The 16,183-nt window shown below is 66.2% G+C and overlaps 5 protein-coding genes across 5 annotated transcripts; 2 read left to right on the top strand and 3 right to left on the bottom strand.

Annotated features, from left to right (window-relative positions):
• Nucleotides 1-783: 783 nt before the first annotated feature.
• Nucleotides 784-3,818, top strand: EMIHUDRAFT_440259 (hypothetical protein; the record flags this gene model as incomplete). Its single annotated transcript, XM_005790163.1, has 6 exons — nt 784-1,840; nt 2,045-2,435; nt 2,513-2,587; nt 2,772-2,880; nt 3,228-3,398; nt 3,551-3,818. The coding sequence occupies 6 exons, from the start codon at nt 787-789 to the stop codon at nt 3,596-3,598; spliced, it is 1,848 nt and encodes a 615-aa protein (XP_005790220.1). The 3' UTR covers nt 3,599-3,818.
• Nucleotides 3,819-5,117: 1,299 nt separating this feature from the next.
• EMIHUDRAFT_466958 (hypothetical protein) lies at nt 5,118-8,459 on the bottom strand (the record flags this gene model as incomplete). The annotated part of the gene is made up of 5 exons (XM_005790164.1): nt 5,118-5,569; nt 5,651-5,826; nt 6,375-7,057; nt 7,627-7,704; nt 7,815-8,459. 5 exons carry the CDS (start codon nt 8,457-8,459, stop codon nt 5,118-5,120), a joined length of 2,034 nt encoding a protein of 677 aa, XP_005790221.1.
• A 2,076-nt stretch (nt 8,460-10,535) lies between these two features.
• EMIHUDRAFT_225045 (hypothetical protein) lies at nt 10,536-11,308 on the top strand (the record flags this gene model as incomplete). Its single annotated transcript, XM_005790165.1, has 3 exons — nt 10,536-10,638; nt 10,754-10,863; nt 11,258-11,308. 3 exons carry the CDS (start codon nt 10,536-10,538, stop codon nt 11,306-11,308), a joined length of 264 nt encoding a protein of 87 aa, XP_005790222.1.
• A 9-nt stretch (nt 11,309-11,317) lies between these two features.
• EMIHUDRAFT_361941 (hypothetical protein) lies at nt 11,318-12,646 on the bottom strand. Its single transcript, XM_005790166.1, has 4 exons — nt 12,389-12,646; nt 12,186-12,314; nt 11,987-12,111; nt 11,318-11,697 (listed from the first exon to the last, which is right to left on the bottom strand). Exons 1-4 carry the CDS (start codon nt 12,551-12,553, stop codon nt 11,532-11,534), a joined length of 585 nt encoding a protein of 194 aa, XP_005790223.1. The 5' UTR covers nt 12,554-12,646; the 3' UTR covers nt 11,318-11,531.
• A 521-nt stretch (nt 12,647-13,167) lies between these two features.
• EMIHUDRAFT_225047 (hypothetical protein) lies at nt 13,168-15,861 on the bottom strand (the record flags this gene model as incomplete). The annotated part of the gene is made up of 6 exons (XM_005790167.1): nt 13,168-13,545; nt 13,843-14,106; nt 14,471-14,544; nt 14,840-15,011; nt 15,195-15,290; nt 15,457-15,861. The coding sequence occupies 6 exons, from the start codon at nt 15,859-15,861 to the stop codon at nt 13,168-13,170; spliced, it is 1,389 nt and encodes a 462-aa protein (XP_005790224.1).
• Nucleotides 15,862-16,183: the final 322 nt, after the last annotated feature.

Raw genomic sequence — 16,183 nt, forward strand, 5'->3', positions numbered from 1 at the left:
GGGCACAGACACCACCTTCCTGCTCACGGCAGTATTTGAAGGTGGCGATATCAACGAGCCAGAGCGTCGCTCGCGCGGCGGCACACCTGCTCAAAAAAGGAAGGGCCCGGTTGGAGCCACGGGGCTCACGTACTCGCTCGGGGCGCCGCCTCACTCTGCGCCACTTTTGAGGCGTCGAGCCCATGAAGGTGAGGCGGCGCCCCGCGCGGCGCGTTCCTCGCCCTCCACGCCGACCCCTGCGCGCACCGCTCATCTTGGCCCTTCTTGGTTTACTCTCGCCCCCCCTGCTTGGGGAACCCGGCGGGACTCGCTTCTTATTTTTCGTAATGATTGTCGCCCTCGCAGCATTCGCTCCCCCCCCCCCCCCCCCGCCCCCCCCGGGGCCCTCTCCTGGCCCGCGCGCTTGCCGACGCGAGAAGATCGCGCGAGAGGGCAAAATGTGGGCAAAATGGCCTGTTTGCCCACCAACCCTTCATCGTTTGCACGTGTGGGACCAAGAAGCGCGGCCGCCCCTTCGTGGTGCCGCCAGCGCAGCCGTGGCGATGCACGTCGTGCCGAGCGAGTTCCAGCGAGCCCCCGCCGCCTCCACCCCCGCCGCCCACCGGCGGCGCGCCGCGAGCCTCTCTCTCTCGTTCACGCCATGTCTGATTGAGCATGTGGTACGCCTCACCCCTTGCAAAACTCCGAGCCCTCACACGCAAAAAGACAATTCACCGGTGAGCCCAAGACTGAAGACGCAAAAACGATCTCGCAAAGAAAACAAAGAAAACCAAGGGGTCTGTCGTAATGATGCTGTGGCTCGCGGGGGCGATCACTCCCTCGGCGTCGTTCGCTGGTAGGCCGCCTGCCCACCGCGTGGCACCGGCTCGCGCCGTGCAGCGCGCGCCAGCGCCGGCGATGCGCGGCGAGCAGGCCTTCTCCTTTGGCCCTGCGGCAGCGCTGCGGACGGCAAAGCGCAAGCTCCCGCAGGTCGAGTGGCTTGCGGCCGGCGAGGGCTCGGCGGAGAACAAGGTGGACATGCCGGACCACGTTGCACGCATCCTCTCGCAGCCGCACGCGCCGCAGCGCGAGGCCGAGAACGATGAGAGGACGCACCGCATCCGCACGCGCTACGAGCAGGCTGCTGCCGATGCGCAGGCGCTGCGCGGGATGCTGGTGGGGGAGGAGGATGAGAAGGCGTGGTGGCGCACGCCGCGCGAGGTGCCGGCGGGTGGCCGGCCGGTGAGCAAGGACGACCCACTCACCGTGCTGGTGGCGGGTGGCGGGCTTGCCGGCCTGGTGACAGCGGCGGCGTGCCACGCGGCGGGCATGCGGGTCGCGCTGTTCGAGCAGGCGTCTTCGTACGCGCCGTACGGCGGCCCCATCCAGATCCAGTCCAATGCGCTCCGCGCCATCCAGCGCATCTCCCCAGCCGTCTTTGAGGAGCTCGTCGCCGCGGGCACCGTCACCGCCGACCGCGTCTCAGGCCTCAAGATCGGGTACCGCAAGGGCAACAAGCTGGCGGGTCTGTACGACCGAGGCGACTGGCTGGTGCGGTTCGACACCATCGGCCCTGCCCTCGAGGCGGGGCTCCCTGCGACGGTCGTGGTCGACCGGCCGGTGATTCAGCAGATTCTGGTCAAGCATGGCTTCCCCGACGGCACCGTCCGCATCAGCTCGCGCATCGAGGGGTGGGAGGACCGCGGCGACGGCCGCGGCGTGGTTGCGACGCTCTCCGACGGCACCAAGGCGCACGCGGACGTGCTGGTCGGCGCGGACGGCGTCTGGTCCCAGATCCGCAAGCAGATGCACTCACTCGGAGAGGGCGCGGGCGGCTTCGCCGCGTCGGGCGCGGCGGGAGGTGCGCTCGACGAGGCGGAGGCGCGCAAGCTGTGAACAGCGTCTCTTCACACCTCTTGCTGTGAACAGGTGCGCTCGACGAGGCGGAGGCGCGCAAGCTGTGAACAGCGTCTCTTCACACCTCTTGCTGTGAACAGGTGCGCTCGACGAGGCGGAGGCGCGCAAGCTGTGAACAGCGTCTCTTCACACCTCTTGCTGTGAACAGGTGCGCTCGACGAGGCGGAGGCGCGCAAGCTGGCGCGCGACACCGTGCGGATCGCGGCGCAGGCGGATCGCCGCTTCTCGGGCTTCACCTGCTACGCGGCGCTGGCGCCGCACCGCGCATCAAACATCGAGGACGTCTCGTATCAAATCCTGCTCGGAGAGAAGAAGTACTTTGTGTCGACCGACGGCGGCGGCGAGCGGCAGCAGTGGTTTGCGCTCATCCGCGAGCCGGCGGGCGGCGTCGATCCGGAGCCCACGGACGAGGACCCAACGCCAAAGCTGACGCGGCTGCGCCAGGAGTTCTCGTGCAGCAGCGGCGACGCCGACGGCAACGTCTGGGACCCGTTCGCACTCGAGCTGATCGAAGCGTCCGCCGAGAGTGACATCAAGCGGCGCGCCCTCTGCGGCGGGTCGCCGGGTCGGACATGTCGAGGACGCGTCCACGACATGTCCAAGACATGTCCCGTAGGCGCGACCTCTACGATGGGGCGCCCCTCCTCGCCACTTGGGACCCGCGTCGCTGGTGGTCGCCGTGGGCAAAGGGGCCGGGCGCCCTAGATTGGGAACGGCAGGCCGCCGGTACTCGGACTCGCACCCGAGAGGGCACGGATCGAGCGTACATGTCTCCTGCTGTATTCGATGTACTCGCAGCCCTTGTCCTCGCGCGGCTCCGATCGCACTGCACGGATCTTGCTTCACGCCCTGATTGTGGTGTGTTTATGCCTCAGGCCCGTCGCGCTCTGCGGGGACGCGGCGCACCCGATGATGCCAAATTTGGGGCAGGGCGGCTGCCAATCGACCGAAGACGGCTACCGGCTGGGCGCGGAGCTTGCGACGGTGAGCCGCAGAGACCGCTCGAGAGTGCCGCCGGCTAGGTTGTGCCGTTTTGGACTGGCTTAGCCATGCCCGACCGAGACGATTTCGCGTTGGCGGGTCGCCCCCACCGAGGGGTCGCCCACGCACCCGCCGGCCCCCACCGAGGCTTTCTCTCGGAGCATGGTCGAGGGGCACGGCTCCCTGCTGGGAGGAGGGAGAGGGAGGGGGGCGAGGCGAGGGATTGAATGAGGGGGGGGGTGGGGGGATACGGCGGGGAGGGGGGCATGGAGGGGGAGAGGAAGTCCAAGCGCGAGAGGGGGCAGGGGACTGGGCGGGGGACCGCCTGCGCCCCTCGCATGCCCCGTCAGGTGAGCCACACTCGCGAGGTGCCGTCGGCGCTCGCACGCTATTCGCGCGTCCGCGTGGTGCGCACGGCGATCGTGCAGGGGTTCGCGCAGCTCGGCTCCGATCTACTCGTCGACTTCGACCTGATGATGACCATCCCGCTGCTCGGCCCTTTCTTCCTCGCCGCAACGCAGGCGCGCACCTTCGACCCACTGCGCCCGTGACGCCTCCGCGGCAGCTGCCATGCCCCTACCGCACCGCTTGCATGCCCCCACCCGCCCGCTGCATCCTCCCTCTCCTCCGTTGCCTCTCTCTCAACGCGGCCCCGCTCCTCCCTCGCCCGCAGCTCTCGATGCCGTGGATCCTGCGCTTCCTCTACACGCCCGAGTTTTAGGCGGCCGCGGTTCGGTTGAGACGAGTTGCGTTCGGACCCAGGTTCTTTGGCTTTGCCAGCGGCGGCCCGGCGCTGCGCGCTCTCTCTGCCGCAGGCTCTGACTAAGTCTATGCACTCAGGGCCGGTCGGGCCGCTCTACCTAGTCTCTCTACATTAGGCGACGAGAAAATTAACGAAACTCGGAACCCCCCCTCCCTATTGAAAAAGAAAGAAAATCAGCATGCCGAAAAAAAACCCGGCCCGCTGGGGCGAGCCTCGGCCAGCGCCGATCGCCGCCTTGCTGAGGTGAAGCCGCTGCCAGAGTGGGCGGTGACAGGCGTCATGCTTTCGGATGACCTGCTGCCAAAAATTCTCGCACTGCTTCTGGCCAGGAAATCGCAGCCGCTTGTATGCCATGCGTTGAGCAGACTCCGGAGCTATGGTGCCCTCGGTTGGCTGTGCGCCGGCCAAAGTGGCCCAGACGAGGAGGGTCGCCTTCGCAGAGACACGATTATGGGCGCTGGGGCACTGCCATTAATCATTGCCGGCATGCGCGCGCATCCGAGCCATGCGGCTGTACAGCAAACTGGCTGCCACGCCCTGACTGCTCTCGCCCGAGGACAGGTACAGGCGATCGTGGAAGCGATGGCGGCGGCGGGCGCGCTAGCGGCCGTCGTGACTGGCATGCAGGAGCACCGCGACCGTACCGGGGTCCAAGAGAACGGCTGCATCGCGCTGGGAACCATTTGCTGCGAGAGGCATATGGGGGGGAATGTTTTCGGCGTGGATGAGTCAGTCAGCCAGGCGGCCGCCTCTGCGGGCGCGCTGGCGGCGATGGTCAACTCCTTGAGGGCTATGAAAGGTGGCGCGACACTAGACCGTTGCTCTTCCGCGCTGCGCCTCTTCGTGGGTTGGGGAGAGGGCAGCGCTGCGCGGCGTGCAAGTGCTTTGCAGCTGGGGGCGGAGCCGGCTTGGCTCAAGTCGCGTCAGGACGAGCAGATCGAGGAAATAGACTGAGCCCAAGGTCTGCCGAGCGCGCGCCCTGGAGCTTGCGTGCACTAGCGCCACCCAGAGCTACGTACACCCTATCCCTAGAGTATACGTGGGGCTCGGATGCGCTCTCTTCTGTTTGCGTTGAAGGGAGGGGCTCTCGGCTCTCGCTGAGCCCTGGCTGTCAGGCTGTCAGGTGCTGTCAGGTGATCTGTCGGGCTGTCGGGCAGCTGTCAGGCACTGTCAGGTGCCTCTGTCAGACCAGCTGTCAGGTGCTGTCAGTGCTGTCGGGTGCTGTCGGGTGCATGTCTGACAGGCGAGGGGTTCTGTAGCTGTCAGGTGCTGTCGGAGCTGTCGGGTGTTGCTGTCAGACGCTGTCGGAGCTGTCAGAGCTGTCAGGCTGCTGCTGCTGTCAGACGGTGGGCTGTTGCTGTCAGGTGCTGGGTCAGGTGGTGCTGTCGGGGTGCTGTCAGGCTGTGACACACACCAGCCACACTTATGACACTATCAAGAGGAGACCAGCAGGACTCTACTACACATACTCTAGTCTCTACTCTGCCTCCGGTCCCACCATCTTTTTCATGGTGGACGTCACCATCTTCTTGTCTGCCGCACTGAGAGAATAGCAGAGAGGCAGGGTGGAGTGCTTCTTCAGGTACACCTTGCTGATGATCTGGTAGTTGCTGGTCCAGCGGAAGGCCTCCCCATCGTTGTCGCTCGTCAGCTTGTAGTACTTGCACGCTCTGTTCTGGTAGCGCGGGCCGTCTGGGGGGGTCCCGTCACCCTTCACCTCACGGTACCACCGGAGGATAAAGAGGCCCTTGGGGTCGTTGATGAAGACCCCGTTGCTGCGCTGACTCATGGAGAGCTGGCGCAGGTACTCTGCGCTGGAGCTGCCAGTGGCGCGGCGCGCGTCTACTGTGCCGTCGGCGACGGCCACCTGCTCAATGTTGCCGATGGCAAAGACCTTGGAGCTGTCCTCCATGGTGAAGAGCACCGCAACTGCGAAGAGAAAGAGAAGAGGGAGAGATGAGGATGCACGTCTTATGTGTGTGTGTGACAGGCGGGCAAGGGCGTGGTCACCGTCATCATCATCCATGTAGAAGTCGAGCTCCTCATCCACATCCTCGCCCCGCTGCTGATGGGACTTGATGAGCCGCTTGACGTGGAAGCGGAGCTTGCGATCCTTTGACTCCTCCTGGATGGAGACGTTGAAATCTGCCAGCAGCTTACCCTCAATGGGGCACAAGAAAGAGGCTCTACGGGGTCTGTGTACGGTCTGTGCTGCTGTCGGGCTGTCAGGCTGTCAGCGCTGCTGTCAGGCCACTGTGTGCTGTCGGGCTGTCAGGCAGCTGTCAGGCTGTCACGTTAGGGCCTGACAGCGACGGAACCCCTCGCCTGCCAGACTCTGCTGTCAGGCTGTCAGACACGTGCTGTCAGACTGTCAGAGAAAGTGCTGTCAGCGCTGTCAGGCTGTCGGGCACTGTCAGGCGCTGTCCGGGGGTTTGCTGTCAGGCTGTCAGACCAGGGCTCAGGGCTCTCGGGCGTCGGGGTGTAGCGTGTACGTTGGCGCTTATTGCTTATTCAGTATATGTTACTATGTTTTTGTTGTATCACTCTCGTCATGGTCCATCTCAAAAAGCACACACCGCGACAGAGACTGATCGTGGACCACAGTCGACCCTCGCCGGATAGACTGAACGCGCAGGGACAGAACCAGGCGCGCGCGGCGTGTCCCAATAAGTGTCCGAATGATCAGAGTGGGGCGGCGATGTGGATGTGGCCGAGCCCCCGTCCTGATCAAAACTTGATCTTCGGCTCCTTCTTGCTGCTCGTGGGCCCGCGCTTGCCAGGCTGCGCCTTCTGCTTGCGCAGCACAAATCCGCCGCCGGGGTCGACTGCGGCGGCCGCTTTGTCGAGCTTCAGGGGGGGCGGGGGTTCTGCGTCGGAATCGTCCGAGTCGTCGCCGCGCCTCCGCTTCTTCTTCTTCTTGCGCTTGCGGTCGCCCCCGTCCTCGCCCTCGCCCTCGCCGTTCGCCTTCTTCGAGGCAAGGAAGGGCAGCAACGCGTTCCGAAAGTCGCTGTTGCTGAGCTGTGGTTCGGCGGCGCCGCCCTCGCCCTCCTCCTCGCCCTCGCCCTCGCCCTCCGCTCCAGCGCCGCCCCCCTCAACCTCGGGGAACGGCAGCGCCTCCGCCTTCGCCTTGCGCGCCGCCGCGACATCGACGGCGGGCGTGCTCGGCAGGATGGTCGTCTGCAGCATGTCTGAAAAGCGAGGTCCCTCCGGCTCCGGCGGCGCGAGCGGCGGCGGCGGCGGCGGCGGCGGCGGCAGCGACGACGGCGGCGACGATGGCGACGGGCGGACAAGCACCGTGTCGCAATCGCCGAGCTTGATCTTTGCCCCGCACGGCACGCGCGTCGGCTTGTGCGGCGACAGCCGCTCCCAGCCGGCGCCCGTGTCGAGGAAGCTGCCTGCATGATGAATACGCCAACCCTCGGGGGCCGGAGTGCTTTAGAGAGCACGCGTGAAAGACGAGGGTGCGAACACAGGGAGTACAGCCGAATACGGTCGAGTACAGCGGAGTCCGTGTCCTCTCGAGCGCGGGTTGGAATACACGAGTACTCATCCCGCTTCTAGGCGCAGCCGCCCTTGGTCGAGCCGAGGTCAATGAGGTGCAGCGGTGCCTCGCTGTCGTCGCCGTCGCCGCCGTCGCGGCCGCCATCGGCCGGAGAGCCGTGCACAATCGCCGCGTGCGCACGAGACACGGACTCGTCTGGCACGGCGAAGTCCGCCTGGCGAAGTGTCGTGGACGTGTTACGGACGTGTCATGGACGTGTCGTGGACTAGCACAGCACAATCGGGGGGGGGGGGGGGGAGGCTGGGGGGGCCTCTCTGGGAGGACTCTCGGGCGGTCGCCTCGGGCGGTGTCCCAGGCGGAGTCTCGAACGCTGGGTCGGCCCGCGGCCCCGGTCGGCTCTCGGTGAGTCAGCTCTCGGTGGAGGGCAGTGGGGCTTTGCGAGTCGGCTGTGCAAGATCTGGTGGGGAAGAGTTGCGAGGCTGACCCTTTCGCGTGAGCGGCCAAAGACGTAGGCCCTCTTGCGCGAGAGCTGGAGCGACTGCATCTTCGTGCCGCCGCGCACCTGTGGTCGGGGCGGGGCCGGGGGGTGGGGTGTCGGCGTCTCGGACGCGTCTCGGACGCGTCTTGGCAGCGGCGCGCCAGGTCAAGCGAAACCGGTGCTTGCGGAGCCACCGCCCACTCCGGCGGCTCCCACCGGGCGGCGGCGGCGGGCGGCGGGGGGGCGGGCGCAGCGGGCGCGTCGTGGCTGAACTTGCACTCCCTGCCGTACCGGCAGTTGCCCTTGATAAAGTCGATGCACTGCCTCTTCCCCGGCGGCGCGGGGGGCGGCAGAGCGGCAGCGGCGGCGGCGGCGGCGGCGGCGACGGCGGGCGGAGGCGCGTCGGGCGGTGGCGCGGCGGGCGCGGCGGGCGCGGCGGGCGCGGCGGGCGCGGCGGGCGCGGCGGGCGCGGGCAGCCCGACGAGCACGAGCGCGTAGGGCGGCGCGTCGGAGAGGGTTATGCTCGCGCCTCCGCCGAGCTGAGTCGGCTCGTTGGGCCGGATGCGCTTGCCGTCGACAAAGGTCCCGCGGGTCGACTTGAGGTCGATGAGGTAGAGGCGCTCGCCGCGCGGGACGATGGCACAGTGCTGGCGCGATGCGGCCTCGTCATCGCCCACGACCACGTCCGCCACGCCAGGCTGCCTGCCGACCACAAAGCAGCGCGGGCCAGGCGGAAGCTCGTGCCGGCGCAGCGTCCGCTCGCCGCGCCGGACCTCGAGCGCGAGGCCCGCGTGCGGCGTCTCGGTCGCCCAGCTCGGCGCGGGGAATTTGCCAGCCATGTATGTGTGCGTGTGGGCCGTCGAGAGATCAACAAATCCAGGTGCGCCAAGTCCCCACGGCCTGTGCACCTTAACGCTTAAGCACTTGAGCACTGGATAGGGTCGATTCCGCGTGGTACGGGACCCCTCGATCGTCTCGCCCTCCCTCGCTGGTGTGTTCATTGGGGGGGGCGTGCACCTCGATCCTGGAGCCGGGTGACGGGATGCTGTCGCGGCGGTCTCACTCACTCAGTCAGGCCCACCCACCCAGTGAGTGAGGTAGTGCGCCAGACAGACAGACCTATCTCGCATGAGCACTCTCATGGGAGCCATACTCGCATAGGGGACGCGTGCTAGCTGATGACTGTAGCCAGCTTCCCGGCCTCCCGCGTCTACCGGGAGCCTCCCGGACCATCGACCTCGGGAGCTCTCCCGCACCTTTATGCGTTCTAAGGAATCGGTCGGCGGCCCGCTGCGGCTCTTAAAACCTGCCAGGCCGGTTAAGCCGTTAAAAGCCGCAGCGCCCCAGGGCCCACCCGCTTTTAAGCCTAGGGCGTAGGGGTATATGAGGCTGATAATGACGTCCGCAATCGCCTCGGGGGGATGGGGCCCTGAGCCCTGGCTGTCAGGCTGTCAGGTGCTGTCAGGTGATCGGTCGGGCTGTCGGGCAGCTGTCAGGCACTGTCAGGTGCCTCTGTCAGACCAGCTGTCAGGTGCTGTCAGTGCTGTCGGGTGCTGTCGGGTGCGTGTCTGACAGTCGAGGTGCTCTGTAGCTGTCGGGTGCTGTCGGAGCTGTCGGGTGTTGCTGTCAGACGCTGTCGGAGCTGTCGGAGCTGTCAGGCTGCTGCTGCTGTCAGACGTTGGGCTGTTGCTGTCAGGTGCTGTCAGTTGCTGTCAGGTGGTGCTGTCGGGGTGCTGTCAGGCTCTGACACACACCAGCCACGAGTAATGGAGAAGTCTGTCCGCGCCTAAGGATTCTGCCTTTCCTATTCTGCTCTACTACACAAGGATTCTTGCTATTCTACCTCTCACTAGATTCCCCTTCCCAGGTTCCTCTTCTGCTCAGATATTCTGATTCTCTCCCCAGACTCTCCCATCTTGGCCCCGCTTTCAGCTTCCTGATTCTCCATTCTCGTTTCCTCCGCTTCCTTTCCGATGTTTTCGCCGATGCCATTGAAAATGGAATAGAGTTTTCGGAAAAAAAACTCCCCGGCCCTCGCCAACGCCCAAAAATGGCGCAGAGTGAGGCGGCGAGAACCGAGCGAGCACGTGAGCCCCGTGGCTCCAACGTCCGGTTACCGGGCCCTTCCTATTTTGAGCAAGTGTGACGCCGCGCGAGCGACGCTCCGAGATCGCCCGAGACAGCGCGGCGCGGCGGTGGGTGAGGTGGGGTGGGGGGGTGGGGGGGTGGGGGGTGGGGGGGCGGCGTGGCGTGGAGCTCCGAGATAGCGCGAGATCGCCCGAGATCGCGCGGCGCGGCCGCCCCCGGAGTGCCGAGATCGCCCGAGATAGCGCAGATCGCCCGAGATCGCGCGGCGCGGCCCGAGGCGAGGTGGGAGAGAGAGAGAGAGAGAGATTTTTAGAAGCCAACAAGAAATGTGTCACACACAGATCACAGTGATTTGGGCTCGGCAGCTTGTCCTCTCGCGAGGTGGGTGGGTTGGGAGCGAGGGGGCGGAAGTGTTCAGTGCGGTAGATGGTCAGCTCGGGGCGCAAGAGGTGGCCTGTGAGCCATCCGGCTTACATTTACCCTGCTCGCACATGGAGTGCGAGGACCGAGGTATCTCGTCTCGTCGTCTGTCGCCGTCCCAAACTGTCACTCCCCTCTCTCCCGGCCGGGGTGGGGCGCGCGCGGGGGCGGTGGGTGTGCGGGATGTCTGTGGGCCCGAGAGCGATGTGCGTGTGCCCGCCTTGCGTTTTTGCAAGGCTAGCTCGAAAAAAAGAATTTCGCCGCGAGCGCCACGGTGGCGCTGCACACCTCCTCTCTGCCCGCGCCTCCCCGAAGTCCCCCGCCGCCCCCGCCCCCCTCCCATCCGCCCCTCCCCGCCCCCTCCTCCCCACCTCCTCGCTCGCCGCCGCCTCGCAGAGAGCGGCGCCATGTCCTCCTCCGAGGCGATCGACTATGTGAAGAAGCCGGCGGTGGAGTTTATCAAGGACAGCTGGCGCCTGGTGAAGCGGTGCACAAAGCCCGACAGAACCGGTGCGCGCCACCGCAGCGGGGTTGGGTGGCGGAAGCGCTGCACGGGCGCCGTTCTTCCTCCCCTCTCAGCCCGACGCGCCGACCCGCTGTCGCCCCGACCTGCCCCCCCTCGCAGAATTTTCGAAGATCGCGCAGGCCACGTCGGTCGGCTTCTTCATCATGGGCTTCATCGGCTTCTTTGTGAAGCTCATCTTCATCCCGATCAACAATATCATCGTCGGCATGGTGGGTAGCTCCCCCCCCCCACCCCTCCCCACACCCACCAGAGACGCGTCACGCCGCCGCCCGGCAGCTGTCCTAGGCTCCTGGCTGCGGCTCCTCGCACACGCCGCCGCGTCACGCCCACCCTCCTTTCCCACTGCAGGGTTGAGTACTCCGTGCTTGCTGCTGCCTGTCTGTATGGGGGGAGAGGGAGGCTTCGCGCTGGCGGCCTCGAGGGCGTTCGTGGCGGACCGTTCCTGCACCCTGGTCTCCCGAGGCCTCCTGCAACCTGGTCTCCCGAGACCGTGGGGATGGGGGGGGGGGTTGCACGTTCTTTCTCGTCGCCCGCCGCCCGCCGGGCCGCGGGCCGGCGCGTGCGTCACCAGACACCACACGTGTCTCCGTGTGTGTTTGGCAGCACATAACTAAAAATGACAAAAATGACATCGAGCGTGCAGCCACGATGTGATTACTCTCTGTACAGAAAACTCAAGGGGGTGGCAAGGGGGGCGCGACCGAGCACACCGTGAGGACAAAAGTGCCGCGCGGCAAGACCTTCAGAGTCGAAACAGGCGCCCGGAGTTGGGTTGCGCGGCCGCGGGTTGGCGTCCGCCTCGGTCTCTCTCGACGACGCCCCAGTTTGACCTCTTGACCTCGCGAGCGATAGCAAAGGCGCTCTTCTTCCCGGGTACTCAGCTCTTCCGCTCGACGGTGCGCACGCCGTTTTTGTCGACCACCTTGATGGTGAAGTTCGGCATTGAGATCATGAAGCGGGTCTGCACCTCCTTGAAGCAGCGCTCGAGCAGCTCGAGCCCTTGCTCCTCGGTGAGGTCGGCGCGCCAGTGCGTGTCGAGCAGGCTGCGCGGGGAGAGCGGGGCGCGGCTGAGGGGGGCCGGGCGGCGGCCAGTGGTGTGTGCAGAGGTCGAGTAGGGCAAGGCGGAGGGCAAGGCGGAGGGCGGAGAGCGGAATGCGGAGGGGCGGGGAGGGGGGGGAGGGGCTCCCGCCCTCGACGGTGGCTGAGCCGTGGGGCGCAACGTGCCGCGGCCACGGCGCAGGATGGCAGCGCCATCGACGAGCTCGATGTGGCGGCAAGCGGGGCTCCCGGGCAAGAGTTGCGCGCGCGCGTGTGGTGTTCGCGGCGCAGCGCCTGTTGCAAAAGAAGCCTCCGTAGCCGTGCGAGGCATAGTCGAGCTTCTGCATGGAGGCGAGGTAGTCGAGGAAGTAGAGCGAGGGGCCCACGCCCTCGTCGTACCCGACCAGCAGCATGTCGACCTGCGTGCGTGGGATGGGGGGAGAGGGCACTGGGCGGGCAGGGGGTTGGCTGTTTTCGGCTCGAGCAGCGGCGCCTGCGACATGGCGCGCCGCAGGTTGTACGACTTCTCGCCGCGGATGTAGTTGGCGGCGGCGTGAGTCGTGAGTTGGACGCCGTTGCGCATCGCGTAGAGCGTCATGTTTTTCTGAATATACTCGGGCTCCTGTGTAGGGCGGGGGGCCAAACTGCGCTGGCGGCGGCGGTTGCCAGCCTAGGGGATTGAGAAGGGTGGAGCGCCTGGATGCAGTCGGCCGCGTCGCCGCCAACAGCGAGCAGCTTGTGCGAGTCGAGCTCGCGGATTTTGTCCAGCTGCTGCGAGTAAACCATGATGGAGCGCGCCGCGTTGGCGTCGGCGGCGATGATGGCATAATCCTTGCCGGTGAAGCCAATCAGGAAGTCCATGCCTGCGCGGGAGGGCGGGGGATGGGAGGTCGCGATCGGAATCGCATACGCCTGGGAATTCGCGCGCGCGACGCCTGTCGACCCGAGCGCGGCCGCCCTGTATCGAGACAGCGCCGCTGCGAGTTCTTTTTCCCCGCTCGAATTCTTTTTATGTCCAGTGGACAGCAACTCGGAACGTATCCCCACATTGTTTGGAGAGCCGCCGCGGCGCGCGGGTGGAGTCCTTATGTCGGAGATCTCTCGGGACGACTCGGGTTTGAGCTCTTTTGCGTTTTGGTTGTTGCTTGTTCACCGGATTGCGCAGACCAAATCTATGCACTATGGATAGTAAACAAAGTCTCCCGAAACGCGTGCGCTGCTCGCAACGCACAACGGGGCCCTCTACACATGCATATGCGAGACGGGGGCAGGGGCGAGCGCGCGAGTGCCGAGTCCCTCCCCGCTCGCAACGCGACGATCCGCGGAAGTGGGAAGACGGAGAGGCGCAAGAGGCGCGCACAGAGGGCGGCCTCCACAGTAGTACGTCTCGTGTCGGACGGGGTCCTTCGCCGCCGGCATCCTCGCCCGGGGGGGGGGGGCGGGACGCCCTAGATAGCGCGCGCCAGTCCGCGCCGCTAGTGCACCTCGAAGAGGCCCGCCTCGACCAGCTCGTGGAAGGCGGCGTAGTCGCGTCGCAGCACCTCGAGCGACTCGTGCTGCAGGTTCACGTTGCCCGACGCGGAGCACGCGTCGATCGTTTTTGCGATTGGCTGGCCGACCGACACCATGACGCACGCCGACTTGAAAGAGGACAGTCGCGTGATGGCGAGCCAGCGCTCCTCGTTGATGCTCTTGAGCACCCCGGCGACCGGCGAGCGCAGCTTCGCCTCCATCACGTGCACCGAAAAGTCGCTCGGCACGACGGGCAAGTCCGCAAACGCCGCCGGGTCGAGGTAGCAATCGAGCATCGCCGTGACGGCCGAGTAGCCAAGCGCCGCCTCCGCCATCGGAGCCTGCGTCGACGAGCACACACACACCAGAGTCAGGGCGGGAAGTACCCGGACGGCCTCGTGCTGTGTAATCGCGCGGATCGCGTGAACGCACGGGCTAAGTGAGTACAGTTGCAGCCAGGTCACGTGTCCTCCTCCAGTGCTAGCCGGGAGGCACGGGTCCAGTGCTAGCCGGGAGGCACGGGTCCAGTGCTAGCCGGGAGGCACGGGTCCAGTGCTAGCCGGGAGGCACGGGTCGTGTATTCCGCATTTAGGCATCGGAGCCCATGTGCCCTCGCCGCCGTGGATGCGGCAGTTCACCTCCACCAGCACCGGACCACGCTCCACCAGCATAATCTCGGTGTGGCAACAGCCGTGACGGATGCCGAGGGCGTCGAGCACGCTGGCTGTGTACCCCACCATCTCGGCCAGCCTCGGCTCGGAGTCGATGGCGAGCAGCTGCATGCCATAGTAGACGACGGGGGCGCCGTTGTAGACGCGCTTGTCGTACTTCCAGAGCGCGACGCACTTGTGCACGCCGTCGCGCGACACCGTGTCGACGACGTACTCGTCGCCCGCGAGGTACTCTTGCAGCAGCACGCTGTAGTTGGTCAGGCCGAGCACGTTCTTCGTGCCTTCGAGCGCGCGGTACGCGGCGACGACGCCTGCGGGAGATTGCCGAGATCTGGCCGAGGTGCGGCCGAGGTGCGGCCGAGGTGCGGCCGAGGTGTGGCCGAGGTGTGGCCGAGGTCATCTCCTCCTCCGCCACCTTTGCAGAGGTGTGGCGTGGAAGCGCTTGCACCTCGGACGGATCTCGGCATGATCTCCGGCCGAATCTCGGCATGAGCTCGGCATGAGCTCGGCATGAGCTCGGCATGATCTCTCTCGTAGAGGTCGCGCCGTCGCGCGAGTCGCAGATCGATACGCCGTCCGAGCCGGCCCCCTCTACCGGCTTGACAACGGCGCGGTAAGGCGACGGGCTCCACGCTGCCAGAAACGCCTCGACGCCCTCGATGCTGTCGACTTGCATCTGGAAGGGCGCCTAGGAAAGGGGGGGGGGGGTAGTAAGAGGGCAGAGGATTGAGTCCCAGAGTCGCCGCCGGGGAGGAGGTGTCTGCAGAGCGTCTGGCCAGGGGCTTGCGAGGGAGTAGCGAGGGAGGCGCCTCCAGCCCCGCAGACCGCACCGCCTCCGCCTGCGGGAAGAGGAGGAGAGGAGGGGAGGAGAGGAGACGTGAGGAGCAAGAGGTGGGGCGGTGGCGGCGAGGAGGACGGGAAGCGCGGCGGTGGCGGAGAGGAGGAGAGGCAGCGGCAGCAGCACCACACGCCTGCGCGTACTTGTTGCGCCTCAGACCAGACTTGAGCGTCCCGTTGCCAGGCAGCTGCAGCGCCTCCGCGAGCGCGTCGCCGAGAGACACGCCCGTCTCACACCCGACGATACACGCTACCACGTTGGCTCCGATCGCGCGCACCGCCGCCGCCGTCTTGGCCACCTGCACGGGGCAATCACGGGGTTGCCACCACGGGGCCATCACAGTCGTGGGCGGAGGCTTCTCGCCGCTGCGACTGTTGCCCGTCGCAGCGGGCTGTGGCGTAGGGTTCGAGCTGTGCAGTGGCGGACTGGTCGCAAGGCTGAGAGATGCGGAGGTAGGAGCGGCAGCACACACCTCTCCCACCTCATGGGAGAGGACGCCCGCATGGCTTATGCCCATCCCGTGCGCGACAAAGCCCTTGAGCTCCTCTGGGATCGACTCGGACCACACGCAAATCACCTGCGGGCGGGCACTGACGCCTTGGACACGCGCTCGGGCGGCGGCGGCGCTGAAGGCAGGGGGGTTGGCGGGTGTGCAGGCGGCGGCGCTGCTGCGCTGCGGGTGCTGCAACCAGCTCATCGCCAGTCAATCTCACGCAGCTTCCGGAGCCTACTGGCTCCCTCACCTGTAGGCCCATGCGGTGGACAGCCTGGTGCGCCACCACCGCGCCAGTCGAGACAGGGTCGACCACCACCACGGCATCCGCGCCGGGCACCGACAAACCGGCCTCGGCGGCCTTGGCCACCTCAAGCGCACTCGCGCGCCTCACCGTCGGAACGAGCTCGTACGTCTGCGCGGTTGGGAGGGAGGAGGAGACTGCGAGGGGCAGACCGCCCTTCTCGCACAGCAGGTACTCGGTCTCGATGCCGATGCGGCACGCGGTGCGCAGCAATTTATCGAGTGCAGAGTCGGGACAGTTGTCGTACCAAGCGACCCGCCGCAGCGGCGCGTTGCCACATCTCAGCTGCATCCACTTGCGCTGTGGGCCATTGTTCACCACTGGCGTGGGAGATTCTTTCACCTTCCGCATGAGTTGGCGAAGTGCACGCGTGGCCGATGGGGAGGATGGGTACGATCCGATGGGCACGATCCGGTTGCGACCCGTTCGCGGTTTCTTCTTCGCCGAGAACCTCGGAGACTGTGTGAAGAGCTACAAGAAGAGCTTTTCAGCATGACCAGGGGCAGGGCCGGAGGGCCGAGCAGTTTCCCCACTTGTTTCTCTCTCTCCTGTGTTAGTGCCAGTGCGCGTCAGTCCCGTGCCCAGTGTCGTGCGAGGCCGAGCGAGGGAGGGAGTTTTGTTGTAGAATTCTCTCTCTCTTTCTTCCTCAATGAAAAACAATGCCCGATGGGTG

Source organism: Emiliania huxleyi (assembly GCF_000372725.1).
Source record: "Emiliania huxleyi CCMP1516 chromosome Unknown EMIHUscaffold_121, whole genome shotgun sequence".
Classification (NCBI taxonomy): domain Eukaryota; phylum Haptophyta; order Isochrysidales; family Noelaerhabdaceae; genus Emiliania; species Emiliania huxleyi.